The 27,788-nt window shown below is 47.3% G+C and overlaps 2 protein-coding genes and 1 pseudogene across 5 annotated transcripts in view; 1 reads left to right on the top strand and 2 right to left on the bottom strand.

Annotated features, from left to right (window-relative positions):
• Positions 1–27,788, top strand: part of MAGEL2 (MAGE family member L2) — a 548,609-nt gene that overhangs the window by 221,928 nt on the left and 298,893 nt on the right. The window lies entirely within an intron of this gene.
• LOC126021825 (neuronal acetylcholine receptor subunit alpha-7) overlaps positions 5,270–27,788 on the bottom strand; it is an 80,796-nt gene continuing 58,277 nt past the window's right edge. For 2 of the 4 annotated variants that reach the window (XM_049782682.1, XM_049782685.1), the window contains 7 exons: positions 18,565–18,644; positions 16,936–17,103; positions 12,836–13,030; positions 11,742–11,828; positions 11,517–11,626; positions 5,787–6,312; positions 5,498–5,589 (listed from right to left, as the gene is read on the bottom strand). In XM_049782682.1, coding sequence (XP_049638639.1) covers positions 5,788–6,312; positions 11,517–11,626; positions 11,742–11,828; positions 12,836–13,030; positions 16,936–17,103; positions 18,565–18,644 — 1,165 coding nt within the window. In that variant the 3' untranslated portion in view covers positions 5,498–5,589; position 5,787. Of the gene's footprint in view, positions 5,390–5,497; positions 5,590–5,786; positions 6,313–11,516; positions 11,627–11,741; positions 11,829–12,835; positions 13,031–16,935; positions 17,108–18,564; positions 18,645–27,788 lie in introns of those variants that run through there. The other 2 variants (XM_049782683.1, XM_049782684.1) reach the window with 2 other exon arrangements.
• Positions 21,715–27,684, bottom strand: LOC126022397 (cyclin-dependent kinase 5-like; annotated as a pseudogene).

Genomic DNA, 27,788 nt, shown 5'->3' on the forward strand with positions numbered 1-27,788 from the left:
ACTTCTATTTTCTACATTGCAGACCTGAGCTTGTTTGGGGAGATTCTGAGTGGAATGGGGCAGGACCACTGGCATATTTCTTTTTCAAAAAATATTGCATAGGGGCCAGAACAATAGCAATAGCGGGAAGAACATTTGCCTTGCACTCGACCTATGCAAGTTTGATCCCTTGGCATCCCATATGGTCCCCCAAACATGTCAGGAGTGATTTCTGAGCCAGGAGTAACTGTGAGCACTGCCAGGTGTGGCCCAAAATAAACAAACAAACTAGGCCAGTTTCCCCTCTGTGGATGGCATGGAGCACTTGCCCGAAGAGGCCCCCTTTGAAAGAAATAGACTTTGTCACACAGGAACCGGCAGCCTGGGATGACATGAGACAGTGATTATGGCAGAAATGGCTAGAACCTTTGCCAGAAAGACAGTGCAGGGATTAAGGTGCTAGCCCTGCATGCAGCCAATCCTGTTCAAATCCCCAGCACTAAACTGAGAGTGATCATTGAGCTCAAAATCAGTAGTAAGCCTTGAGCACTGCCAGGGGTGGCCCAACCCCTCACCACCCCCACCGTAAAATGTCAAGGACAGAGCCCGGTCACTTTAAGGGGTTGCAATTTTTTCATCCTTATTCTATTTGTTTGAAGTTGCACAGAGGTTGAGATTATCTAGCAATTACCCAAATGCACAGGAGAAATCCTCACACTCCTTGGACTCAAGAATATTTCTCTCTGCAAGGACGCTCGCTGTCACTCTAAACTCTATTTAAGCAAGACCCTCCTCACATAAGACTCAAGTTATCTGGGAGGAGAGTGTGAGGCGGGCGGTATTAATAAGGATGCGAACAGTCAGGCTGGCCCTTGGCAACTCTCACTTAGGAATAGGAGAAAGATGAAAGTGAGTGATGGGAAAACCCTGAGTTCCGTGGTGACAAATCCCCAAACACAAAGTTGAAAATGGCTGCCAGAGCACATTATCCGCCTGCAGTCCACTTCTCCCCCTCTGCGCCTCATTTTTATCAGCATGGTCAAGGGCAACCAGAAGGAATTTGTGTGTGGGGAATTGGTCCCAGCGATAGAGCACAAGCCCTGTCATCTGTGAGGCCCTGAGTTCGATCCTGGCAATGCAAGCCCCCTGGATGCCACTGGAGGGAGGCCCGGTAGCCCCCGGAGCCCCTCTGTGAGAAGTTCTTATCCTATGTTTTCCACTGCCATGCAGTGTCCATCCGGGGTGGTCTTATTTCCATACATTGAAAAGGAAGATTAGGGCCAGGTTGGTCTGCAGGTGGGTCTACAAAGCTCTGACTGAGTCTCAGTGTGGTTTCCCCCACATACAAGCTTGCCAGCAACTCTCCCTTGCCAGCAACTCTGATGTGGGGGGATCCAAGTGAGTAAGTTGCATGTTTGTCAGAGGAGATGGAGTGTATATATTGGGGAAAGATAGGGGGGAGAGAAAGAGGGAGAGAAGAGAAAGAAAGGAAGAGAGAAGAAGAGCGAGAGAGGGGTAAGACAGAGAAAGAGGAAGAGAGAGAGAGTCCAAGTTTTGAGTTAGAAATACTGACTATTTGAGCTGGAGCGATGGCACATACAACTGACCAGGGTTCAAACCCTGGCATGCCAGATACTCCCCAGAGCCTGCCTGGAGTGATTTCTGAGCAGTGAGTCAGGACTGACTCCTGAGCACTGCCAGGTATGGCCCCCAAACAAACAAACACTGTTTGCTATGAATCTTTGATACTAATGTGAATGAAGCCACAGTCATAAAAGACATCCTTAGTTAAGAAAAGAGAGGTACTTGTGCTTAAGAGTTTGCAGTAATGGTAGAATTTTTAACACGTTCAGAAAGGCTACAATTCTTTGATAGGAATTCAATGTTACATATCTTGCTGGCACAACTGATTAACTGGAGAGAAAATGCCCATTCGTTTTTCATGCATTCATCTTCATAGCTTGCAAAGACAACAGCAACGACAAAAAATAATAAATTTTAGGGAATTCAAAGATATGAAAGTAAATAGATGAAATCATAAGGACTTAGGAAAAATATGAGTAAGTTTATTTATGATTTCCAAAGGAGGGATGCCTTTGAAAATGGAAACAAATTTCAGGAAAATATGGAGAAACCAATGTACATAAAATCTCAAGTTTTCTGTAATAAATAAATCATAAATAACATTAAAAGACAACTAATACATCTAAAGGCTTGCCAGACATAACAGAGCTCCATGGTGCATGGGCCAATTAATAATTTGAGAAAAAGTTAAAACAACCCAGTTGAAAGTTGCATATCAGACACAGATTTCTAGACCTCCAAATCACCAACAAAACATTTCTAAAGAATTTCTACTTCACTCAGGAAATGAGCTATATTGGACTACTACTACAGTATCTTTTTGTCTTTATTCACCAGATTAGGGAGGAAACATGTTTGTAATAAATAAATAAACCATGAGTAGCCAAAGCAATAGCACAGCTGTAGGACATTTGCCTTGCATGAGGCAGACCCGGGACGAACCTAGGTTCAATTTTGGCTTCCCCCTGAATCTACCAGGAGCAATTTCTGAGTGCAGAGCCAGGAGTGACCCTTGAGCACTGCTGCCAGGTGTGGTACCAACCCCCACCCCCAAAAAGAAAACTTGCTATTAAAGGTCTTAAACTAGAAAGCAAACCAGAATAAGATAAAATATGTACACACACACACAAAAAAAAACCAACACCATGAGAAATAAGCTCATATACTGCATATTTTGGGGTGTAGGATCTGGTAATTTCTATGAAAAGGTTGAATGCACGTCTTAGTGAAGCAAATCTACTGCCACTTGGGAATTTAGAGCGAGACACTCTTCTCCAAAGGATGCTTGAGTCCCAGTACACAGCTGCTAATTATAGGTTTGTGTGTAAAAATAATAATAAAAAAAATCCAGCAGCTACTTTGCATGTTCCCTAACAAAAGCCTAATCAGAGAAATTATAGGCCACCAAGGTAATGGAGGGCTATGCAGCGATTCCAACGAGGTAGCTATTCCTACGTTGCTGAGGAAAATGTTTTTAGACACAGCTAGATGGAGAAAGCCAAGTGCATCTTTGTCTGAGGTGTTTGGGAGGGACGTGTCTCCTTCCTCCCTCCCTCCCTCCCTCCCTCCCTCCCTCCCTCCCTCCCTCCCTCCCTTCCTTCCTTCCTTCCTTCCTTCCTTCCTTCCTTCCTTCCTTCCTTCCTTCATCCTATTTATTTATTTATTTTGGTTTGGGGCCACACCTGGTGACACTTAGGGATTACTCCTGGCTCTGCGCAGAAATCGCTCCTGGCTAGAGAGACCATACATATGAGACACTGGGGGATGGAACCACGGTCCGTCCTAGGTCAGTTGTGTGCAAGGCAAATGCCCTACTGCTGCGCCACAGCTCCAGCCCCTCCTCCTTTCTTTCTGCAGGGACCCCCCCCCTCCATTGTTCTTGCCTTCATCACTGAGGAGCAGCAAGAGAGACAGGTTTGAGCCTCTCCTACTTTTCTTGTCCTTCACCCAACTTGCTCTGCCTGACTGGGTCAAACAAGTCTTGATTTAAGCACACAAGACAGGAATGACTTTGCTTTTCTGGGTCATGCATCTCCGATGCAAACCCAAACACGTTCATTTGCTTTCCAGACAATGTGGAAAAAAGTGGGTTGGGCTCAGCAAGAGAAATAAAATATTCTCTGTAGCTGGAAAACATTGTCGTATTTTTTGAATACGATCAAAAAAAAAAAAAAAGACCATGTGCAGCCATTATCCATCCCAGAGAGAATGGGGGCCAGCTGAGAAGGTCAGGGACACAGAATGCTGAGTACAAATATATTCAAATGGCCATGAATGTACTGGCATGTCAAGGATACATACACACATACATACATGTGTGCCATCTCTCAGAATGCAAACCAAGCCATTGTTCCCAGGAAGGAACAAGATACATGAGTGAATAAATGTGGGCAATTCCTTCTGCTCTGAAAATCAATTTTTCCTTCTCAGAATGTGCCCACAGGCTGGGGAGAAAGTGAATCAGAGAAGCCCAGGAGCTCAAAAGCCTGTAAGTACCGAGTTTGGAGCCATTCCTGGGGGAACACGATAGGACAGGAGAGATTTTTCTAAGTGATTACCCCCTGTTAGCAATAAGAGAGAAGAGACTAAATGCCTCATATTCAATCATCAGAGGCCTCCATAGCCGGCTGAAAATAAAAGTTTCTTTCTCAAATTGCACATTTTCCAGCATTCTGGGCTGAAAGTAAAAGCAGGGAGGAAGAAAGGAAGGAAGACAAGAACCCCCAAAGTCAGAATCGTGGAAACAATTCTCAGCTTTTACCAGTTCTCCAGCAAAGCTGTCCTGATGTCCGGGTTCCTGCCAAAACCAAGGTCTAACCCTACCCCACCCATGGCCATCACACAGGAAAAAAAAAAAAAAAAAAACCGCAGAAAATATTCACTTTTTTTTCTGTTTGTCCATGTTGAAATCTAATTAGCTCTAAAAAAGGCAGAGACTACTGTTTAACTTCAAACACACAGGCACACACACACACACACACACACACACACACACACACACACACACACACAGGTTTAGCTGTGCTTCATTTCGCCTTTGCTGCTATTCTGGGTTGCCATTTTATTTGGAACTCCATCCTCTGGCTTTTCCAGACTGCAATTCGATTGCCCAGGATTGGAGGGGAAGTCTAGAAACTGGGAGCCTTCTGGGGATTCTCAGTAGAAAAGTCCAGGACTCCAGGGTCCAATCCAAGCCTGCAGTGAATAGTCATAGAATTGGAGCCATTAGGCTGGGCAAAGGCTCGTCTACAAAACCAAGCCAGTTGATGTATGAAGGTCAACACCTCGTCAAATTATCAGTGATGAATAAAGAAAAAACAAACCAACCAACGAACAAGAACAAAAGAAAATAAGTTTTTCAAGTGAGTTGTGTGTTCCCTTTCGTTACTTTCCTCCCACCAGGCAGTTCTCTGAAGGGTTGGGAGAGTTGGGTTTATTATTCTGACGAATGGATCTGGGTTCTTACACAGGCAGACGCGTAGGTGGGATTTCCATGGACGGGTAGCACGGCGAGTGCATGCAATCATGCATACCAACCTTCCAGCCTCCCACCCCAACCCCTAGCCCACCTCACCCCACTTCTCTTAAAGGCTGGCCAGAGCATGGGCCGCAGGCAAAAATCCTCCGGTGAGGCTGGGGTGGAGAAGGAGGCCCTTGCAATTCCCAAGGCAATGGCAGGGCAGGCTGAGGAAGGTGAGTCAAAGCAGGATGGGGCTGTGTGTGTGTGTGTGTGTGTGTGTGTGTGTGTGTGTGTGTGTGTGTGTGTGTGTGTGTGTGTGTGTCCTGGGCTGATGGCACGGGGCCTGCGCCCACTTCCCACAGCCAGGTCAGGAAGGTGAGTCAAAGCAGGATGGGGCCCTGTGTGTGTGTGTGTGTGTGTGTGTGTGTGTGTGTGTGTGAGGAAGGTGAGTCAAAGCAGGATGGGGCCCTGTTTGTGTGTGTGTGTGTGTGTGTGTGTGTGTGTGTGTGTGTGTGTGTGTGTCCTGGGCTGATGGCACGGGGCCTGCGCCCACTTCCCACAGCCAGGTCAGGAAGGTGAGTCAAAGCAGGATGGGGCCCTGTGTGTGTTTGTGTGTGTGTGTGTGTGTGTGTGTGTGTGTGTGTGTGTGTGTGTGTGTGAGGAAGGTGAGTCAAAGCAGGATGGGGCCCTGTTTGTGTGTGTGTGTGTGTGTGTGTGTGTGTGTGTGTGTGTGCGCGCGCGCGCGCCCACTTCCCACAGCCAGGTCAGGCGAAGTCTTTGGACACGGCCTCCACGAAGTTGGGCGCGGACATGAGGATGCCGATGGTGCAGATGATGGTGAAGACGGAGAAGGCCATGAGGCACAGGCGGTCGACCACGCAGGCCGCGAACTTCCACTCGCTGCTCACGGCCTCGCTCTCGTCCTGGCAGCGGAAGCGGCTGGCGATGTACCGCACCTCCTCCAGGATCTTGGCCAGCTCGGGGTCCCCGTCGGGCGCGGGCCCCCCGTGCAGCAGGTGCTCGTCGTGGGCGGGCGAGCAGGCCAGGCGGCCGCACACCACGCCGGAGTCGGGCGTCGGGGCGCAGTGCACGCCCTCCAGCCCCCTGAAGCCGATGTACAGCAGGTTCCCGTTGGCCGTCGGGGGGCCCGCGGCCACCGCGCTCATCTCCACGCTGGCCAAGCTGCAGCGCCGGGGGGCCCTGTGCTGGCAGGCCGGCCGCACCTTGTCCTCGCCCGGGCGTTTCATGCGCAGGAACCAGGCGCACCAGTTCAGGAGGATGATCCGGGTCTGGGGGCGGCAGGGGCACTGGGTCAGGGGCAGCCGGGCCCTAAGCCTGCAGCTCAGAGACCCACCACACCCCCAGGTGGGTCCTGCCACCCCCACACCTGGCCCAGGACAGCGGGTGTCCGAGGGGAAAAGAAGGTAGAGCTCGGAGTTGGGGGCTCACGCAGGTCCGATCCCTCCACCCCAAGGCAGGTTCTATGGAAGGGGAACAGGTTGTGGGCAGGAGTGCCAGCTACTGAGCACTGCCAGGCCGTTGCCTCTCTGGCCCTTTCCTCATCTGAGACCCTGACGTGGGAAGTGCCCCAGAATGCCACCGCTAACTGGGAGAGATTAAACTCTTTTTTTAGTGTCAATTTATGAGGCTGAAAAGACAGCACAGCAGGCGAGGTGTTTGCCTTGCACTCTGCAATTGCGCTCTGAGTAGTCAGAAGTGATCCCCGAGCACTGAATCGGGAGTGAGCCCCCAGGACAGAGCCAGGAGGGAGCTCTGAGCACAGAGCCAGGAGGGAGACCATGCAAAAATACTTGAAACACTGAACTAGAGTGCCTGTGTAGACAGGGAGGTTGTTTGCCTTGCAGGAGGTGAGCCTGAATTCAATCCCCTTGAGCCCACCAGGAGCGATCTCAGACTACAGGACCTGGAGTCCGTTCTGAGCACTGTTGGGAGGATAAAAGGGAAGAAGGGCGGAGGAAAGAAGGGAGAAAGGAAAGAGGATAAAAGAAGAAAGGAGGGAGGGAGAAAAAGGAAGAGAGGAAAGAAGGAAAGAAAATATGGAAGACGAGAGGGAAGGAAGGAGGGAAGAGAAAGAAGGAAAGGACGGAAAGAAAGAAGGGAGGAAGGAAGGGAAGAAGGAAAAGATGAAGCCAGGGTCTGCTGATTCACTGCACTGACTAGGCAGAAGCAGTTTCACAGCTCAGCAACTCAGTGGAGCTGCCAGAGAGAAAAATCTGTTTCGGACAACAGGTAAGGGGAAGGTGTGGTTGGTCCATAACAACCAAAACAGCCAGGACAGAGGATGTGATCCCGTCAGCTGTAGGATATAGAAGTGTGTGCATGAGGGGTGTAGGTAGGAAAGGGGGGACCCTAGATCACCCTAGGCCCTGAATATAGGGAAGAAGAGGAAAGAAATTAAAGGGAAACAAGAGGCAGAGGTCAAGGGCATGGGGGCATATAGGTGGCTTGCAGGAATCTCCATCTAGCTAAAGATCTGAACCAGAGTCAACAGCGCTGAAATCCTGAGACCCAAACTTCAGCCACCAAAATTAAAGATATGCCTGTCGACGCTCCACATCTGATGGTGAGGTGAGACTGGAGGATGCTCCACAGCCTGACTTTGATGAAACACAGAAACCACACAATCCAGAATCCTTCTGGCACAGAAACCAGAATCTTCAATGACAGAAACCGAATAACAACAACAGCTAATATGTGAAAAAAAATTCCCCGTGACCACAGAGAATGAACCAGCGGTTGGACAACCTAGTATGACTGGAGCCCAGAGTTGGTCTTACACCAGAGAGCTTCAGGGATACGGTCTCTTTGTATTTAGGACAAGGTTTTGTTTTTTTCCCATTTTACCCATATTTTGCAGGGCCTATGAAAACAATTGCCACTCTCACACCATTATTGCTGTACCTGTTTTTTAACTCTTATTTTTTCAAAAAAAAAAAAAAGAGTTTACTAAACTTTCTGCTGGTGCTTCAATGAATTCATTGTGAGCCAATGGTTTTCAAAAATATTCTTTCCTTTCTGTTCCATCTCTTTAGTTTTTCTTTCAATTTTCTATTTTTTAAAAAAATATTGCTTTTGGTCTTCCTAAAAATGTATTATTATCAGTTATGTCAACGATGTAATTCTTTTTCTTTAAATAGATTAATTAAAAAAAAATATGCCTGTCAGGGCTGGAGAGAGAGCACAGCGGGAGGGAGTTTGCCTTGCATGCAGCTGACCCAGGACAGACTGGGTTTGATTCCTGGTACCCCAAATGGTCCCCCAAGCCTGCCAGGAGCAATTTCTGAGCCCAGAGCCAGGAGTAACCCTGAGCATCACCGGGTGTGGCCCAAAGATCAAAAAAAGAAAACACACACACATATGCATGCCTGTCAAGGCACCAGGTGGGGGGGCTGCAGCGGGGTGTAGGTGAGAGGTAGGCGAGAACTTGGGGACACTGGCAATCGAGTCTGTGCTGGAACATTGTATGCCTAAAACTCAGCTATGAGTAAGTTCATAAATTTTGTTTAAGAAAGTCACCAAATCTCAGAAAAGCAGTTTGTCGACAGCAAGGTGTGATCTGGAGGTGGGGTGGGAGGTGCATAATAGCCTCAATTCTCCAAGCAAAGCCTGCAGGGCTAAAATATGCTGGATGCAAATGTATACTGTTCTTTCTCTCCATGAAAGAGGCAACCAAAGACGTCCAAACCCTAATCTGAGGAACAAAAGGTCAAAAAAAAAGGGGGGGGGGGCTCAGAGAACCAGCTCATGTCCAAACATAAGCAGAGACCCAAATTCTATTCCTGCCAATAGAAGGTTCCCAAGCGTCACCCTGGAGACACAAAGACACACAGGGCATCATGTGAGTGTCTCTAAGCATTGAACTATCCAGCTTGGTCTGCTGGTATCAGAAAGAGTGGCCCCATGACTACCCCAAGAACTTCTCAGGAGCCTACATACCCCCAACAATGAAATACAGTTTTTGCAATCCATTTAGAGAAATGCATGCAAAGTGCTCCTTCTCTCCCCGGAAGGACCTGGATACCAATTTTGCTTTTGCTGGGGTTTCTGAGAGGATGCAGGCGAATGTCACCATGACAACACCCGGAGACACCCATCTGTGAACGGGCATGGGGGAAAGTGATGTGAGTCCGTCACATCCTGGAGAATATCTCTGATAGGCAGCAGCGAGAAAAGCATCTTTGCTCCAGCTCAGTGGATAACGCTTTAAGCACAGCTGGAGGCACTGGGTGACCCATCTGCCTTCCAAGAACACCCCTTGGGGGGGGGGGCTGGAAATGTGGGGGTTAAAGAATCCTGGAGGGTTTCTCCATCATCAGTAGGAGCTATGACCCATGTTCTCACTTGAATCTTTGGGCCCATTTTCCATATCAAGAAACTGAGGACCCTTTGGAGAAGGCAGAGGCATACTTCAGCAGGGAAGGTGCATCCCTTGCACATGGCCGACCAGGGTTTCACACCCTGTTGCTCACATATGGTCTCTTGAACCCTGAGTGCAGAGCTAGGAGTGATCCCTGAGTGCAGAACCAGGAGTAAGCCCTGAGTGCAAAGCTAGGAATTCACCCTGCACCGGGTGAGGTCAAAAACAAAAGGGGCAGGAACAATAGCACAGGGGTAGGGCATTTGCCTTGCAGACGAGATGGATGGTGGTTCAAATCCCGGCATCCCATATAGTTCCCTGAGCCTGCCAGGAGCGATTTCTGAGCACAGAGCCAGGAGTAAGCCTAAACACTGATGGGTGTGACCCCCCCCAAAATAAAAAAAAAAAAACTGAGGCTCCCATAAGTTGAGTCTAGTGAACAAAGTTTCTAATGGATTTGGATTCTCACAATCATGTATACACATGAGCGCAGAGGCAGCCCACTGGGCCCAGTGTGCACAGACCCACATTTGTTCCAGGCCCTCCTCTGCCCGCTGTCGGGAAGGGAGGCGACTGACAGGGAGGGCAGATGCGACATCCCCAATCTTCTCAGAATTCCCTGGTGCGCCTCATTAGCTTTCTGGGCTCATGTGGCTGAATGATGAAACGATCCCCTTGGCACAATGGATCACGCGGAGCCCGTGACCTCTGCTGGGCCGTGACTCTCCGGGGCCCCCACTGTGAAAATATCACCTAATGCGGCTGCTCCCGGCAGTCCTTTCTTACGGCAACAGACTGTGACAACTGTCCTGGGGAGACCGTTTATGTTCCAAATGCACCTGGGAAAGAACAACGCAGGGGGCTGGGCAAGGAAAAGCCAAAAGCTTCCCTTTTCCTCCACAGCCCTTGTTCTTAACGTGTGTGTTCTGAGTGAGGAGTTTCCAGGCCAGGAAAATCACTGGGTTGTTGGGTTGGTTGATTTTTTAACGTTATTTTTTATTTATTATTGATTGATTGGTTGGTTGGTTGATTGGTTCTTGGGCCACACCCATGGGTGTTCAGGGGTTACTCCTGGCTCTGCACTCAGAAATGACCCCTGGTAGGCTGGGGATCATATAGAATGCCGGGAATCGATTGGGTCCCTCCTGGTCAGCAAATTCAAGGCAAGCTCACTACAGCTGTGCTATCTCTCCAACCCCAGTTGTTTTGTTTTTAATGGTTTTGGGGCCACACCTGGCGGTGCTCAAGAGTTATTTCTGCCTCTGTACTCAGGAGCCAGTCTTGGTGTGCTCAAGTGATGCCAGGGATCAAATCTGAGTCAGCAGAGTGCAAGATAAACATGTTACCTGCTGTGCTATCTCTCTGGACCCTCCTGGGTGTTTTTTGTCTAAACTCTTCTTATTTTATGGGCGGGGAGGCATTGTATTATTTTTTTAAGTGCTGTTCAGGAGGCCCCAGGCTTCTCCTGGTACTTCTCAACCAGAGCCCTGGCCAGAGGCTCGGAGCAAGGAGATAAGTCAAGATGCAGTTGCTGTGAGGCTGGGGACTGATCACTCGGCTACCTGGCAGTGCTCAAGGTGGCAGAGAAGTCACCAGTTTGCCCAACTGCACGACCTAGCTCGGAGAGGCAACTGCCACTGCCGCTTCGAGTGAAAAAGGGGCAGAAGACCCCATCATGGCAACAAAATCACCAAGAACAAAGAGAAGGACAGACGGGACAAAAAGGTCGAAAGAAGTTTGTAAGTAGAGTAGAGAAACAGCTGGAAAGAGATGGGGAGTGGACAGATCCCATCTGTGCTGGGAAGGCGGACCTAGCCTTGAGTCCCCTGGAGCTCTGCTCATTGAAATGGCCTTTGGGTGGGATTCAGAGACCAGACTCACTTGAGGCTCCAGCTCTGGGCAAGGGTCCCCCCAGTCTCCCTGGTGGGAGGGGTGTTGCAGCAAGAAGGGCCGGCCATATGCAGTGGGAGGAGCTGCGTGGTGGGAGGAGCCGCCTCCCCAGGGTGAGAAGGTCTTGAGCAAATGGAAGGGGCCAAGCCCCCATGGTGGGAGTGACCTTGCACTGGGAGGGAGGAGGAGCCAAACCTCCAGGGAGAGCTGGTAGGAGGCACGTACCCACTTGGGCATCTTGCCACCGTCAGGGTCATGGTGGTGGTACTGCAGCACGATGACCGTCACCACCACCGAGAGGCCCACAATGATCATGGTGCTGGCGAAGTACTGAGCTGCGGGGAGAAGAGAAGGGGAGTCGGTGCTGTCTGTTGGCTGCTGGGCTCCCAGGACACACGGGGGACCCGGGCCTAGGGCACCAAGCTTCGCTCCTCCCCAAGGAATCCCTACCGATCAAGGGCACTGAGTCCGAGGTCGCCGGCATGATCTCTGCCACCAGGAGCATGAAGACAGTGAGTGAGAGCAGGACGGTGATCCCTGGGACACAGAAAGCGGGAGGTGAGAGCTCAAGGGGAGGCCTCCAGCCACCCACCAGCCCTGCAGCCTGAACGGGGACTTGGGCTTCTTGGGGCTACTTCCAGGGAAATTCCTCTGGGCTCAGTCTGGTGCCAGACAGAAACTTGAGAAATGAGAAAACCAAGTCTGGGGTCGTGGGGGGCACGCAGAACAAGGGAGAGCAAACACAGGAAGCACTGCTTCCCAATTTTGCCTGCTGCTCGCCTTGCCCTAGACACTCACTAACACTGTACCTGAGTCTCCATCAGAAGAACAGAGACTAAGGAAGGACCTGGAGGAACTTGTTCTGGGTGAAGCTGGCACATTTCCTGTCTTAATTTGCTTCCTTCTATGGGCACAAGTGAGGGAACACTACACCAGGGGAGATACACAAGCCAGGGGGTGAAATATTCTATCGAACCAGAGTGTCTTTGGTGTCTCTTTTCTGTGGCCCTTTCTCCCACCATCTTCCGAAATCCTTCACATTCTGAACCTCCCTATCCCCTCACCCACTTTAGGGGCAGAGGAGGGGTGGGCCTGTCTCTAAAGAGCCTCCCTCTGGGCTCATAACTGCTCTGTGCAGGACATGTGTTTCCCCAGAGAAGGACAGGGTCACAGGTTCAGGGCTTAGTGAGATGCCAACTTCTCTTGAGCCTGGATAGGCTCATTCAATGGTTTTCCTGCCCATTTGGAGGTGCTTCTGGGCACCAGGAAGGCAGAGGGCACAGAGGCACTATGGGAGGACAGGTCTCAGCTCACAGGGCCATCTCTGTCTTGGTGCTGCAATGCATATTGTCAGCATGCAACCATCAGGCCAGAACCCCAATTTGCTTGTACATGGAGACAGTGGGCGATGTTCTCCCATAGACCCTGGGACATCATGGGAAATACTCATTACCCCTGCGTTGGCACCATAAGCCCTGCAGAGCCGAGCCCAGACAGGGTCACCCCATTCCCCAATCCAGCCAGCCAAGGCTGGGGGCACTCACCGAGGGAGATTTTCTCCCCGGAATCGGCTGGAAGCAGGAAGACCAGGAGGGCCAGGGCTGAGATGAGCACACAGGGGATGAGCAAATTGAGGCCATAGTAGAGGGTCCTGCGGCGGATGGTCACAGTGAAGGTGACATCTGGGTATGGCTCCTTGCAGCATTCGTAGAACTTCTCGCTCCGCTTGCCCGGGATCCCTCCAGGAAGGGAAGTGATGTTGAGAAAGCAAACTCTGCCCCATTTTTGCTAACAGGTGGGGTATGCCAGGGGACCAAGGATGGAATCCAGGACCTCCCTCATGTAAGACAGGGGCCTCTCTACCTTGCGCCCTGGCCCCCAGTGTATTCACGTTCATGGGTACCTCACAGCCAACAGCACTCTGGATATTTGCACCTGGGCTCACTGCTTGAATATGTTTTCTGCTCTACTGCAATATACTTGGTTATCTCAGTGACATTTGAGCAAACTGACTCTTTTTTAACTGGGGTGAGGGACTGAGCATAAAACCTAGAAGTGAGTGATCCAAGTATCTCTCATGAAGTTGCAGCCTCAGACCCCACATATATGTTCAGATGGTTTGCTTTTGCAACAGACAAAAGGCTATATTGGTTCTGAATCCATGTTGAACCCTCTTTGGGGTAAGCTTGGTCCCCCAGTGAAAAGAATTAGTGTCCACATGAAAGAAGCCCAAATTTCCATCTTGCAAAGCCAAGCAATGAGCAACATTGCTGACAGAAACTGACAGACATTGAGAACAAAACCAGGGTTGCTCTAGCCATGGGAGTGTCAAAAATTCTAAGAAATGAATTTTCATTTCACCCAGCAATTCCATGTCTTGCCCCCAAAGGCCCAGAAATCACTGTAGAAAAAAACAATTATGCTTTTATATTCATTGCGGCACTATCCACAATAGACAAAATCTGTAAAGTATCCTAGTGCCCAAGTGTTAGGTTACATCTTATTTTACCTAAAACAAAGACCATCCCTGGTGCCTTTGTATGCTTGTTTACAACTTGGATTTGCCCCAAAACAGAGATGGTCTTACTTGTCAACCTGGGTAGGACTGGGTTAAAATAGCCTGAGCTATCTGTCCTTACTCTATCCTTACTGCCCCACCTGGGGGTGGTTCCTGTACTCAATAAAACCACTTCTGACAGGCAGCTTGGTGGAGATATGAGGTAGAAGATGGCCAGACTGACCACTTGTGTTTTATACTTAGCTTGGTCTGGATTATTTCATATATGACCCTAGACCCTGATTCAGACTCGTTCACCTGGGCTTGAAGATACGGCACGGAGGGTGATTTTACACCCAAGTATAGAGAACTGGCTAAAGAACCTGTGGTAATAGACACAATGGAACACTACTCAGTTCTAAGAAAAGTGGAACAAAATCAGGGCATTTGATGCTCGGTGGATGGATCTAGAGGGGAATCATGCTGAGGAGAGCCAAAGGAAAAGGTTGATTCCAGAATGCACTCTCTCTCATATATAAACTATAAAGCAGCATTATAAGGAAATACCAAAACAAGCAAGCAAACAGAATCTGAAAACTGCTCTAAGGAACTGAGCTGGGGAGGGTTTGGGGATCCCGAGATAGTGGGGGGAAATGTACAAATTTGTGTGTGTGTGTGTGTGTGTTTTGGGGGGTTAGTACTCTGAGCTCATGAAACTCTGTTATGGAATATGATGATGATGCTTCAAATAATGAAATCAATCAATATATATATATATTTATTTTGATTTTGGGGTTACAAACACAGCGCTCAGAGACTACTCCTGACTCTATGCTCAGAATTGCTCCTGGCAGGCTCGGGGGATCATATGGGATGCTGAAAATGAACTCAGGTCTGTCCCAGGTCACCACATGCAAGACAAATGCCCTACTGCTGTGCTATGGCTCCGGCACAGAGAGATGCCTAGTTTCTTTTGCTTGGTGAGGACCAACCAGAAAAAAATGTCTATAAATCAGGAAGTGAGGTTCCTCCAGAATTGGGGTTCTGACAGGATGTAGGACTTCTCAGTGCCCAGACAGGGAGAAGTAAACTCCTGTTTTTCAGAAGCCTCTTGTTCTGTGATAGCTACCTCAGCCTGACACCCTGGCTAGGAAGACACACTGCAGAGGGTTGAACCCAAGCTCAGCAATAGAGGAGAGTGGCATAGTGAGGTATTGGGGACCCAGGCCATCACCAAACTCACAAACCCCCCACTCCTGCTTGCCCCGACCCCTAGTGACCCAACCAAACTAAAGCACATGACCAGGGCTGGAGAGAGAATATGGGGTTTAAGGTACTTGTCTTGCATGCGACTAACCCTAGTTACATCCTGACGTCAGTGGGTAGACAGGGGCAGTCCCAGCAATGAGCATTTAGGAATGAAACCAAGATGCCACCGAAAGAACTACTGTTGGGCCAGAAAGATCAGACAACAGGGACAGCAGGTGCCTTGCATGTGACTGACCCAAGTTCTATCCCCTGCATTCCCTATGGTCCCCGGAGCCTGGCAGGAGTGATCTCTGAGCACCACCAAAAAAAAAAGTCAAAAAAAAGAAAACTACCACAAAACAAAGGAGAGTCTCTATCACCCTGAAGTGGCCCTCAAAAGTATTAAGATCAAAACCAATCTGTGAGCAGAAGACGTGTGTGTGGCCAGCAAAACTCTTAACACTGGCCCAGAGAGGGCTGCATCTCACTAACTCTTCATAACCTCTAAAGAAAGCTTCTTTCACTATTTGTCTCCTCCTGAAATTCTTTTCTGGGAGGGCAGACATTTCTGGAAAGCTTGGGTACAGGCTGATTTGGGAATGACTTTCCTTTCCTTTCCTTCAAAGAGCAATCCCAGCTCCACCTGAGCTCTAAGACTCCCTGAAAATTTGGGTAGCAGGAATTATTTCCCATGCTGGGCAGAACAAGTAGAAATGGGTTAATGACCACCTCATGGGGCTAGTAAAGAGCAAAAGCAACTGTCTTGAACAGTCCCTTTTAGGAAATCACCCCACACTCAATCAGGCCTCCCAGGTATCCAATGGGGGGAGAGAGAAAAAAGCAACAGACTCCCTCCCCAATTGGGGGTCTCACTTGCTCCTTCCCAGAAAGGATCCCCAGCACTTGCATGGTCCTGAGAACCCCAAAGAGTGGCTTCCCATGGAACAGACCCCAAGCACCAATGGGAATGAACCTCTAAAACCAAAAACACAAACCCCCAAAACAACGACTTGCATTCCACTACTCTGGCCTGACTCACTGACATTCTTTAAAATGCTGTAGGGACAAGGGGCTGCTGTAGCTGTCACAGCTGTTTTCCTCTTTAGCATAAGCAAATCTGGGTTCTTTCCAGCACTGGGGCCCTTTACAGCTCAAGTGAGCTACAGTGTGAGTCCTGCACTGACAGGGTCCTTCCTCCATGGCCTCACTCCTGGCAGAAAGCATCTTAATGCAATAAATTGCTCTTCGGAAGAGATGGGGACACCATGAGGTCCCCCAAAATGCTCTTGCTGAAAGTCAATCGGGATAATGCTGATGTGTGTGTGTTGTAAGATGCAACATGTGGATCAGGCTGGGGTGGGTGGGTCTGAGTCTGTGTGTGTGAGTTTGTGTATCTGTGTGTGAATCTCTGTGGTTTGATTGTATGTGTGCCTGTGTGTCTTGGTGAGTTATTTGTCTGTGTCTGTATGTGTATGAGTGTGGAGTTTGTGCCTCTCTGTATCTGTGTGTGTTTGTGTGTCTGTACGTGTCTCTGTGCATGTGTGTCAGTCTAAGTGTGTCTCTTTCTATGAGTTTGTGTCTGTGTGAGTCACAGTCTGTGTGTCTATATGTGTGTGTGCATGTGAGTCTGTGTGTGTCCATATGTATAATTCTCTATGTATGTGAGTCTATTTCTGTGCAGAGAATGAACTCTGGACCCCTCTCCCTCCCTTTCCCTCTCTCTCTCCTTTTCTCTCTCCTCTCTCTCTCACTCCCTCTTCACCTTTCTCCCTCCTTCTCTCTCTGTCTCTCTGTCTCTCTGTCTCTGTCTCTGTCTCTGTCTCTCTCTCTCTCTCTCTCTCTCTCTCTCTCTCTCTCTCTCTCTCTCTCTCTCTCTCTCTCTCTCGCCCGCGCCCTTACCCACAAGGTCCCACTCGCCGTTGGGGATGTAGCCGCTGAGGTCAGCCTCCTGCATCTGCAGGTCCAGCGACCAGCCTCCGTAGGACCAGGAGCCGAACTTGAGCTGGCACTGCTGCATGTCGAAGGGGAACCAGCGCACGTCGATGTAGCAGGAGCTCTTGAAGATGCCTGTGGGGAGGGTTCAAGCACGGGCTGGGGAACCGGGGTCTGGGGGCCGGGGACAGTGGGTCCAGTCCCCCTGGACGATGCCCAGAGGCTCCCTGGTTTGCAGAAGCTGAAGTGCCCACCAGCTTCTGCAAACCCACATTCAGGGCCTCCAGGCAACAGTCTTGCGAGGGGGCTGGGGAGCTAGCACAGTGGTAGGACATTTGCCTTGCACACACCAACCCAGGACCTATGGTGGTTCAGATCCCCGGCATCCCACATGGTCCCCAGAGCCTGCCAGGGGCTATTTCTGAGTGAAAAGCCAGGAGGAAGCCCTGAGCCTGCTGGGTGTGACCCAAAACCAAACAAACAAAACTCAAGAGACAAGCCCAGAAACAGAGACCTGCAGCTAACTCTCTGGGAGGACAAGGGGAGAGGATGACAGAGCAGAGATGAAGCTTTCGTCCAGGGCATCTCCCAGACTCTCTTCCCTCCTCTCCTCATTCCCTGGATCCCTGTTGGCCTCGCTCTCTCCCCCACTCATGCTCAATCTCCACCACCTCGCCTTTCCTCTCCCTATCCCATCCCTCTCTCTAGCTTCCTCTCCCTCCCAGCCTCATCCTATCCTGTCCTCTCTCCCGTCCTCTCTCTTCCCTCCCTCTCTCCCCCACTTGCCTCCAGTCTCTCTCTTTCACTTCCTCTCCTCTCTCTGCCCAGCCCCGGCTCCCCTAGCTCCTTGATTTTCCAGCCATAAAAATGAAACCTCAGGCCTGGTGGGTGCATTTCCACAGCTGGCACCTGGCACAGTGAGGCCCTGGGTCCCTTATCCCTTCTCACCCCTGGGGGGGGTCCCTGAGCATTGCCAGGAAGCTTCCCCAGGGCTGTAAAAACGTTCCCCACGTGGAAAAAACGTCAAAGCCTGCATGGTCTCTTAGTGTTTCCCAGGGAAGATGCCTTGGAAAGGAAAGTGATTTCATGATGGGGTTTCACTGCAAAGCTGCGCCCCCACACCTTCTGCCAGGATCTGACTGCAAGAAAGAACAGTGGGGGGTGCCTGGGGTGTCTATCAACTCCCCAGGAACTCCCTGCCATAGCACTAAAGAGCTCTAGACTGTCCCATCATGTGGTGAGGGCTCCGGCAGGTGGCACAGAAGCAGCCCAGAAAATACCCCTTTCCGGCCCCGACAGGGAGGAGGGGTTCATCTGCAAAAGGGGCTGGCAGGGTTTGCAGACCAGGCTGGAGGCGGTGGCTCAGGACTTTGCAGGGACCCCCAAGGTGTGACCCTGTCATGGATCCTCCCCAAGAAGGGCAGGGGGCAAGGAACTTGGGACCTGGCAGGAGGTACCTGGGCACGTACGTGTGCAGAGGGCACTGGCAGGGGGAGTCTAGGGATTCTGGTTTGACCCAAAGCCAGCCATCACACCAATCTTGCCCCACCAACCAGTGGCCTCAACTCTAGCCATTGGGGACAGAAGGGACCTTACCTGGAGGGAGGTACTGGCAGTGCCCTGAAGAATTCACCAACACGTTGGTGTGGAATGTGGCATCGAATCGTTCATCGGCACTGAAAGAGCAAATGGGTGCTCAGTGAGAGGCTCCGAGTGGTCTCCCTCCATCTGTTGGGGGACACCCATGGACAGGGACTGAGAATGCGCCCTCTGTGGTACCCTAGACAAGTGCCCTAGGCTTTGAGGTTGTCTCTGGGCATGGCATTTATTCTTATGCTTCCAAGAGTGCTGGTGTATCCCTTTGCAAAAGTTTTTGGTGGGGAGAACACCGGGCAGTGCTCAGGGTCCCACGCAATGCCGTGGACTGACTTTTGGGAACCCTGCAAAGAGAAGTCTACGTAGACTCAGCCCCTTACCCCAGCTCCTGGCCCTGTCTAATAGTCATTTCTATAGAATGTTTTTTTCTGTTTGTTTTGAGGCCACTCCTGCTGTGCTAGGGGCTCACTCCTGGCTCTGTGCTTGAGACTCACTCAGTCCTGGTTCTGTGCTCAGGGCTTCCTCCTGGCTCTGTGTTCGAGGCTCAGTTTTGGCTTTGTGCTCTGGACTCACTTTTGGTTTTGTGTTCAGGGAAAACTCATAAAGATGTTCATCCAACCATTTGTGGTTTCAGGGACCAAACCAGAATCAACCACCTGCAAGACAAGTGCCTTAAACTCTCCGTCTTTCATAGGTCCTTAACACCAATCTTCCTCAAAACAACAGCTTTGTTCTTCCAGTGCAGAAATGCCCAGAAGTGCCTCTAATATGCAATTGTCACCAAGTACCTCTCTTGGGTCATTATCTCAGGAGCCCCAAGCTCACCACCTCTTACTCTGCATACTCAAACTTGTTCTTATTTACCGGATTTTTTACTGGTTGCTTTACTCTCTATTCCTGTCCCTGCCTCGTTTCCTAAAATGTTCCTTCTGATTGTTTCTATAATAACTAGTGTTTCTTTCTGGCAATTTAACCTCTGCAAGGTAAACTCCTTAGTCTTTGGTTTTCTGAAAATGGACTGATTTCCTTTCTCCTGCAGAGAATGATTTAATCGGTGGCAGGATTTGAGGTGGATGACTGTCTTTCAGTATTCAAGAGGGATTCTGTTTTTTCTGGCTTCTGCTCTTGCCTCTACCAAGGCCCCCATCAGTGCAATTACCTTTCCTTTGTTGGCAAGCTCTGATCTTTTCACTGTTTCTGGCCCCTCCTAAGCTCTGAGCTTTCATCAGTTTGTGGAAGAATTCTTTATTATCTCTCTTCCTCTGACCTCCTAGACTACCTTGGCCATTGCAGGGTGTATGTGTTGAATGTTGAAATGTATTGTACTAATATACTAATTTGTTTTTTATAACCAATATTATAAGATTTACTTAATTCACCTCACTTATCATAATCATGACAAGTCAGGCCTTAAGCCTGAGCGGGATCACAGAAAAACAGACAGAACCAAGGAAAGGCTGGTCCTGTATATCTTTGCTCACATCCTTATCTATGCAATATATTAGGTCTTATACAAGCATTTTTGTAAGCCTACGTTTATCTATGCTATACATTAAAATTGGCTCTGATGCCAGGCCATTATCTCATACGTCAAGTAAGACTGTTATATGGCCTACATAGGAATGCAGAGGAAATGGGAAACAGGATGTCTGTGAAAGTTAGAAAGAACTAGTGTTTCACATGTCAGGCAAAGCTCGTTACATTGTCTTTGAATGATTTAATGTTTGCTGCATGGAGTGCTGGATGGAATATCTCGGAAATGTATAAAAGAGGAAAGCAATGAGCACTCAGTGTCCACAATTATGAGCTTCATCAGGAAATTGTCGGACCCCTGGCGCCCAGGTAAAAATATCAATAAATAAAATTCCCGATGTAACATGCATCCCAAATTGGCAGTCTCTGTCTCTCTGGGTTTTGGGGTGATGGGTAACTGAAACTCTAATTCTAATTTATGCTTTTTATCAACACCATGGCCTCCTTCACCATATTTCTGGAACGTGACTTCTGTTGAAAAGAAGCTCAGTTTCAAAGAGAAAACTTCTGAACATTAGCTACAGAAGCACATTGCTAGAAAGACTCTGGGTGTCTTTGTAAGTCGAAGGCAGCTGACAGATGTTAAATTGTGTGCAGTCTGATGGCCATTTCATTGTCAGGGATCTGACTTCCTGCATCCTGTAGATAAAGAAGTGTCTGTGGCCTTCTACCATTTGCCTCAATATCCCTTATCCCTGCTAGATGTGTCCTGATCTGATATCTCTGAACTACTTCTAAGACCTGCCGGATTCCTCCCATCATAACATCCAGGAAATGATCGAACAGGTGTTTATCTTTCAGCACTAAGTAACTGGCCCCTTTCATGGCATCATTTCACTGTCGCCTGGGTGACATCTTGGCATCACGTTAGTCACGATGCTCTTGGCTCATGGCTCCAACAGGAAGCATTAGGATTATTCTTTAGTATGAGGTGAGATTGAAATTGAGGTTTTTTTTTTTTTAATTAGAATTATACTGGCTGTGCTCAGGGCATAGTCCTGGTTCTATGCTCAGAGAGCACTGCTAGGTGGTGCCAAGAATCAAATCCAGCTTGGCTGCACCATACCTGCTGTGCTATCTCCCTGGCTGCAAGTTCAAATCGATATTTTAGAATTGATATATAACACATTAGATATGCATTGCAATATATGTTAGAATCAAATATATTTTATATATTTATAAATAAATATTTTATTATTATACTTTAATATATTTTATACATGTGTGTATATATTATATGTATAACACATATATGCATGTATGCATAATATGTATATACATATATACACATGTGTGTATAAACATGTATATATGTTCAGGACCCTACCCATGGAGGCTCAGAGCTTACCCCTAGCTGTGTGCTGACCCAGGAATCATTCCTGGTGGGCTCAATGGGACCTGGGATGGAACCCAGGTTGGCAGCATGCAACCTTCCCCACTGTATCACTCCAACTCCACAAAACATACATATAAAGTGTCTCTCACAGAAGCAGACTGGTAGGTAGGAGGGAAACGGTAGGGCATTGGTGGAGGGCATGGTGTTGAAACTCTGTAAGCCTGGCCCCCAATCATGAAACACTTCACCTACACAAGACAGGGGCTCACCATTAGAGAGACTCAGGCAGAGAAGACAGAGCCAATGCTGACTGTGACATGCGGGAAAGCAGCAAAGAGGACCAGAACTGCCCAGTGGGACTGGGGTGGTGCAGATATCTGGGGAGCACAGACAGAATCCCAGAGCTGCACCTCACCGCACACAGTGCTGGACTCACATGGGAGTCACAAACACCACGGAGGTCCTTATACAGAGCAGAGCAGAGAGGTGAGGGCCTGACCAAGAACCTTCCTGGCTGCCCTGCCTGAGGCTGGGTCCCAACATCAGAGCTGGGGTAGGATCAGAGGGCAGAGGGGAACAGGGAGCGATGTTGGACAACTTTCTACCCAGTGGGGGGCTTCTCCTATTCTACTTATGTGGGTGGTCCCACCCAGCCAGGCAATTAGGGGACCCCTGGGATAGAACTCTCTGTCTCTTTCCTCTTCTCATCATTTTAAGCCCTCCTTCCCATGGCTCCACCCATCGCTGTTGAGCGACTGTCTCCTCTGAGGATTTGGTCACAGACCGTGGGATCTACAGCTATTTTTAGGTAAATCGTCAACCTGAGGCCACCCTGTTATCTAGCTCTGTAGCATTCTGGAAGCTTTTATTTAATTAGACTCTGGGGTGCTGGCTTCTAGGGGTGGGGCTGTCCACACCCCCTTCCTAGTTCTGGCTAACTGCAATGACCACCTTCCAGTCAATTGCAGCCTTTTTGTGCATCAGAGTTTTTGCCAGTCAAGGTTGTGAAAATGCCCTGGGATCCTCCAGCACTAGCACTAACTAGATTCAGCAATTCTCTGTTGTGCACCGAGAACAAGTTTTTGCTTATGTGACTTCGTGGTGCAGTGAATCCCGGTCATCAGTGGTTACATGTTAGCCTTTAGAACTTGTCAGCTTTAGCCATGTTCTAGAATGTTCTAGAATTAGCTTGGAGAACATTGGGTTTCTCCCTTTGGTAACAAAATAATGAATAATAATAATAATAGCCTTTTTGTTAAAGAATAATGATGTACATAAACATTATCAGTTCCTTGGATATAGCAACATCCGAAAATGTCCTCAGAAACATTTCGAAGATGTCTAAAAATAAAATCTTTGAGAAAAGCGAGCCAAAGGGCTGAAAGCCTGCACTGTATGTGCTAGGCCCAGGTTTGAACCTTTGTGGTCCCCCAAGGTCATGCAGAAGCAACTCCCCAACACTGTCTGGTCCCCAAGCAAAGGCACCCTGGGAGCAAAGTCACCCAGCCCAGAGCCAGGAGCAATGTCCCAGGCCACTGGGTGTTTTTTAAAAATCAAAACAATTTTTCTTTAATAAAAAAAATGTAGCTATTTGTCTGCCCTTTCCAAAATATAATGTATTTTTTAACCTGCTCTACTTTTTCTCCTTTGAAGGCACAGTTAGTGTGAATTGTATTTTCCTGAAAAATCACCTCTTTCAACCTGATGCTGAATTTTGATAGATTTCTTTCCAATTATTCATTTTTGATATTTTCAAGTTAGCCCATATTGGTATTTTTTTTCTTGTTCTGAAATCACTGTTTACTAAGTTTTTTTGAATTGTTTTTATGTCTTCAATTAATTCTTTGCTTCTTTTCTCAGGCAGTTAGTAATTTTGTGAAGCATATCTTCTATTTAACTAAATTTTAAATGTTCTTTTGCAATTACTAGGCCTAATTTTGACATACACATCTAATTGTCATTTAGAAGATATTTACTAAAAAATCCTAGAAACCAAGATTTGAGAGTGTTTCCAAAAACTTTAAGTGGAAAGTTTATGTACATAATAGGATATTCATCCTTTGTTGCTCATTTCTACTTTCATAGCTTGTGATCAGATAATACAGCTACTTTGTGGAATATCATAGATATTATTTGTGGTTGCATAAAGAGGTTTTTTTTGGTAATTCTGAGGTGCATTTTCTAAATAAAAATTCATTTATTGGATACCAATCTATCTATCTCTTTGCTCAATCCTATTTTATTTACTGCTGTTACCCAGATTCATCTTGCTCAGGATTCTAGTTTTGTGCATTTCTCCCAAGCATTTCATCAATATTGTCTGCACATATTTGGTTTGGTGTTTTGGGGGTTACTCAGGGCAAAATAGATTCAGATTGAAACTTGATTATTCATTATAGAACTGTCCATGACAATCTCATTCCCTTAGTAAATATCCCTCCATTTTTTTCAATATCAAAGGTTCATTTTCTTTTTTTTCATGCATTTTTGTCTTCATATTTTTAAATAAAAACACTTATTCCAGCTATAACTGTTTCCAAGTCTTCTTTTTTTTTCTTTTTTGTTGTCTGTTTAATTTTGGGGGCCACACTTGGTGGCACTCAGGGGTTACTCCTGGCTTTGCGCTTAGAAGTCACTCCTGGCAGGCTCGGGGGACCATATGGAATGCCAGGGTTGAACCCAGGTTGGTCCAGGGTTGACCATGTGCAAGACAAAAACCCTACCTGCTGTGCTATCATTCTGCCCCCCTCTTATTTTCCCCGGTGGTTAAAGAGCCAATGTATGAAATTAAATAAAGTCCATGGGTGAGAGCAAAGGTGTACACAGAGCCCTCCATCACCACCCAGCAAAGGTGGGGCTTGGCTGTAAGATTGGATACCCATACCTGGGTTGGGGGGCAGAAGTCAAAGAAATAGGGGTACTGCAAAGCCTCCTTGGCCATGATGTGCAATACTGGGGTTGCATTTGAAGTGGTTCTGCAATAGGTCTCTGCCTGTAGCATTGATCTAGGGTACAACATTCACCAGTGATGCTGTGGCCAGGTGCATGGGGTAGGGCTTAAAGTCAAGGAGCTCGGTCATTTCAGGCCATCGAATGACCCTCTTCAGCTGCTTGTCCATGTCATTGCCACAAAAGAGGGGTCACCCTGGACTGTCAGGCAAAGATGCAGCCATCTGACCACATGTCAATGAACGTGGAGGAGAGGACCATTTGGCCCCAAAGAGGACATCTGGCAGGTGCTACCGCAGCACAAGCACCTCAGCAGAGTAACAGGATGCTAAAGGCTTGAGTCAAGCTGAAGCCGGCCAGTTTCAGGGCCCCATTCCTATTTATGAGCAGTTTCTGGGGCTGAAAGTCCCTGTAATCCCAGGCCTTGGAGCAAGTGGAAGAGGAAGGACATCACAATTTCTAAATCTAGGTCATCATGGCAGCAGTCAAAATACTTCTTTGGTCCTGATCGCAGAATTTGAACTCTAATGTCAGCTTCTTGTCATAATGCAGGACATCATGAAGCCTGTTAATGTTCTTGTGCTTCAACTCTTCGAGGAGACAGATTTCATCGAGGGCAGAACTTGGCTAGTCATGTCCATTTCAAACTACAATCTCATGGGTCTCTTGGGTTTTTCTTGAAATTTTTTGTCAATTTTTTTTTTTTGGCTTTTGGGTCACATCTGGCAGTGCCCTTGGCTTACTCCTGGCTCTAGTAATGACAGGAAACCATATGGGGTGCTGGGAATCGAACCTAGGTTGGCCGTGTGCAAGGCAAATGCCACCTCCCCACACAGCATTATCACTCCAGGCCCTCTTTTGGGACACTTTAGGATAGCTCTGTAACTTATGAATCATTGTTTTCATTGACACTCCTTTGTTCTTAGTCTACTACCCCAAACTCTATCTAGGTTATCATTTATATCTTAAGAGAGTATCAAATACTTAAGTCTTGCAGGAACCCTGGGTATCTTTCCTGACAACTATGAATGCCATCTCACTCTTGTGTCTGCCTAGTTTCTTCTCATTTTTCTGAAGCATATCTTGAAGTGATTCTTTCAGACATGATGCTAACCAGGTATGTCTCTGCATATGTGAAAATATCTTCATTTCTGCCAAGATGGTCCAGTTCATCTTAAGATATTTAAATAATCCTCCAGGGGGCCAGAGAGATAACAGTGGTAAGACATTTACCTTGCATGTAGCCCACCTAGGATGGACCCGGTTCGATTCCCAGCATCTCATATGGTCCCCTGAGCTTGCCAGGAGTGACTTCTGAGCACAGACCCAGGAGTAATTCCTGACCATCTCCGGGTGTGGCCCCCCAAACCAATAAATTAATAAATAAATAAACATCTTTTAAAAATAATAATCCTCCATACATACTGGAGTGGAATGCTTTATTAACAGGTCAATTTGCTTCTTGTTACAAAGGCTTTATAGTTTCAGAGCCTTGTCAAATGTTTTCCTTTGATCTTGGTTGTCTTAAATTTCAACATGAAAATCAAAGCAGTTGCCACTTTGCTTCATCTAGCTCAGCCTTAAATAGTTACCATTGATAGAAATATACAGTCATTCCAGAATGTTCCATTAATCACGTCAGAATAATTTCCTACTTGTAAAGAAAGTTAGTTAGACCCTATATCACACCGTATACAAAACTTTGGCAGGGGAAGGATACACACACAAAATACAATTCCAAGTTATTTGTTTTATAAAGAGGCATGAGAAAAAACTATAATAGAAGTTGTCTATGATTTTCTGGTGTGGAAACCTCAAAGTCATAGAGGTTACATAAAAAGGGAATAAAATGTTTGATTAAGAATGGATAATTTATTTTAAATTAAAAGACAACTAGAGTGAATTAAAATGGGATAATCTTTCATGAGACACTGGTATTAAAAGGAGAAAAAAAATTATATTCTCTAAATTAACTTCTCAGGCTAAAGCCATGTACACTTTTATGACCTAAGTCCAATACCCTTGTCTCCCCTAAACTAAAATTTACATTTTAGAAATATGTCTTCTAAGAGTTTTCCCCAGAAATTCTCTCTTGGTGATGGCTGGTCCCTTACAGTCCCTGGGAACCAATATGCTTTGACACTCTCCATCTGCACATTAACTTTGTGGAATAAAAAATGTGATAAAACTATGGTCCTTTCAAGTGACTTACATTAAAAGCCATAATAACAATCATCAGAGGGGAAGAAAGAAGAATTCGGGTTCATTCTTGGTGGGAATTTAAATGGATGCCATCAAGCTGGAAAAAAAAATAAAAGAGTGTCCTCAAAATACTAAGGAGGTACCAGGGGAGCAACCAAGCCACTTCTAGGGTTTTAGCTACAGAATGTAAAACAAATCAACACAATTGGTGACGTGTGGAGTTTAAGTGATAGTACAATGGGCTGGAAGTTTGTTTTGCACATAGCCAAACTGGGTCCAAACCCCAGCATGCTGTAGGATAGGATACCTCAAGCACAGCTGGGAGGGATCCTTGAGTGCAGGGCTGAATGCCAATGTGTCTGTTCCCTCCAAAAGAATTAAGTTATATGTACCTCAATACATTTACAATAACCAAGCACTGGAAGCAATGGTAATGCCCATTCATTGTTGGCTTGATAAAGATGTTTCTAATGAAATGCTCCTAGCTGTAAAAAGAGATAATATTTTTCCATTTGAAACAAAATCGAAGGAACCTGAGAGGATTAGGTGAAGTGGAAAAAGTCAAAAGTGAGGAAAAAAGAGAATGATTTCACCTGGGTGTGCAACTAAAGGACATAAAATTGGTGAATAAAGGAAACACAATAAAATGACAAGCCAATGACAAAAGAACTAATGGGAGCTGTGGAGGGTTAGGGTTAGGTTAAGGTTAAGGCAATGCTTCTCAATTATTTTCTGTCATTTTTCGTGCCCCCTGCGACTGTAAATAGACATACAGAGACATAAACACGGGGCTTAGCTTGTTATGACAGTGTTTGCAGAGGTCAAATGTGCCCTCCTTTACGGAGCCTCGAGCCCCCCTGGGTGGGCGCACCCCATTATTTGAGAAGCACTGGGTTAAGGTAAAGTCTAAAGAGGCGGGGGAAGAAGTCAAGTTGGGATGGAGTATGGAAAAGCTAAAGGAACCTTAGTGCTATCATACAAAAATATAGCAAACTAAGAATATGAGTAAAAATGATGAGTGCTTTCAAGTAAACATCACCAAAAGTTTAAATAAATGAATGAACATGGCTGCCTACCTTATAGCTGAGATTTGCAGTCATGATTCGCATACAGAAACTTGTGATTTGCATGCAGGAAATTCTGTTTTGCATTCAAGGAATGTGATTTGCATACAAGGAAGCTATGGCTCACAATCAAGTTGTAA

The sequence above is a fragment of the Suncus etruscus genome, chromosome 11 (assembly GCF_024139225.1).
Source record: "Suncus etruscus isolate mSunEtr1 chromosome 11, mSunEtr1.pri.cur, whole genome shotgun sequence".
Classification (NCBI taxonomy): Eukaryota; Metazoa; Chordata; class Mammalia; order Eulipotyphla; family Soricidae; genus Suncus; species Suncus etruscus.